The following is a 1,705-nucleotide window of genomic DNA, read 5'->3' on the forward strand; positions in this document are numbered from 1 at the left end:
GTAGACCAGGGGTGTCCAGTCCTGGTCCTCAGGGCCACCATCCTGCAGGTTTTCCTTGTTTCCCTGCTCCAACACACCTGATTCAGAGGTTAAATCTCCTCTTCTTGTTCTGCAGAAGCCTGTTAATCTGTCATTGATTCGAACCAGGTGTGTTGGAGCAGACGAACAGGTAAAACCTGCAGGATGGTGGCCCTCCAGGACCAGGATTGGACACCCCTGGCATAGGGCTTTTCGGGGGGCACTCTGGAAAATGAAGGGATACGATGTATTCGATGATCGTAACGTTCCCGAACGAGTGATAAAGAAAACCCGTCATTTTCCGAAAGTCTGTTGTCAGCTAGCTGGGGTCGGGGGACGCCGCCGATGGCCGCGAAGCAACACGTTTGGGGTTTTGAGAGGATCTCAAGGTCTGTCCTGTTCCAAAAGACAAAAAAGGACATTTATATCTGGACAGAAAGAGTCCAATAGTTGTGATGTCATCGTCGTTATGCTCTGGTTCAGTTGACTCGTTAATAACGTTGGATAACTTCAACCAAAAGGAACTTGGGTGGCGAGTCTTTAATGGCTTATTTCAGCTCAGTGGCCTAATGGTAGAGTGTCCGCCCCGAAACTGGGAGGTCGTGGGTTCAATCCCTGGCCGGGTCATACCAAAGACTGAAAAAATGGGACCCATTGCCACCCTGCTTGACACTCAGCATTAAGGGTTGGAATTGGGGGGTTAGATCACCAAATGATTCCCGAGCGCGGCACCGCTGCTGCTCACCGCTCCCTCAGGGGATGGGTCAAATGCGGAGAACAAATTTCGCACACTCAGGTGTGTGACAATCAGTGGATCTTTCTCTCTTTCTCATAATGGCTTCCTGTTTGGCATAGTGGCTTCGTGTAGGTAAGGGTAAGGGGGGCGAGGCGAATTAAGAAAAAGATCAAGCCGAAGCCGAAAGGGGTCAACTCAACTTGAACTTGCCACGTAGGTGCTCCACGCAGCTTCTCAGCGAGAATCCTGGGCATGGTGTGGGCTGGCTTTGCCATGATCATCGTGGCTTCCTACACTGCCAACCTGGCTGCCTTCCTGGTGTTGGACCGGCCCGAGGAGCGCATCACCGGCATCAACGACCCGCGGGTGGGTGATGACCACAACGACCGCGAAACATACAATCCTGCCTGTGACGGTTGTGTTTACCTGTCTGCTCGTTATCCTGGTTTTTTTTTTTTTTTTATTCCTTCTACCCGCAGCTGAGGAACCCGTCGGACAAATTCATCTACGCCACGGTGAAGCAGAGCTCCGTGGACATCTACTTCCGGCGACAGGTGGAGCTTAGCACTATGTACCGCCACATGGAGAAGCACAACTATGAGAGTGCCGCCGAGGCTATCCAGGCCGTGCGTGACAAGTGAGTCTCGGCCAGGCGTGGCCGACCGAGGCACGGGGTCGGCCGGCTGCTTGACGTAGACTAGGACCGACCCAGGCTACTGGGCGGGGTGGGGGGCATGGACCCTTTGAATCAGGCGGAGGCGGCGGGTCTTACTGTGGCGTTCGCTCTGATTCTGGTCCATCACCCGGCGAGACGAGTTTCCCCCCGCAGGGTTAGCAGCCTGAGCTAACATTGAGTCCAGGAGCAACCCCCCCCCCCGACCTTTTTTCAGGTTTTTACCCCCCGATGAACGCCTCTGAGATTTGTGGAATCCAGTCGGGGGTGGCGGGGGG

General features: G+C 54.4%; 1 protein-coding gene across 1 annotated transcript in view; it reads left to right on the forward strand.

The window, feature by feature from the left end:
• grin1a (glutamate receptor, ionotropic, N-methyl D-aspartate 1a) overlaps positions 1 to 1,705 on the forward strand; it is a gene marked incomplete in the record, with an annotated part of 44,348 nt that overhangs the window by 25,489 nt on the left and 17,154 nt on the right. Inside the window, 2 exon segments of the mRNA XM_017425504.3 lie at positions 972 to 1,120; positions 1,234 to 1,391. Coding sequence (XP_017280993.2) covers positions 972 to 1,120; positions 1,234 to 1,391 — 307 coding nt within the window.

Source organism: Kryptolebias marmoratus, linkage group LG14 (assembly GCF_001649575.2).
Source record: "Kryptolebias marmoratus isolate JLee-2015 linkage group LG14, ASM164957v2, whole genome shotgun sequence".
In the NCBI taxonomy this organism is placed as follows: domain Eukaryota; kingdom Metazoa; phylum Chordata; class Actinopteri; order Cyprinodontiformes; family Rivulidae; genus Kryptolebias; species Kryptolebias marmoratus.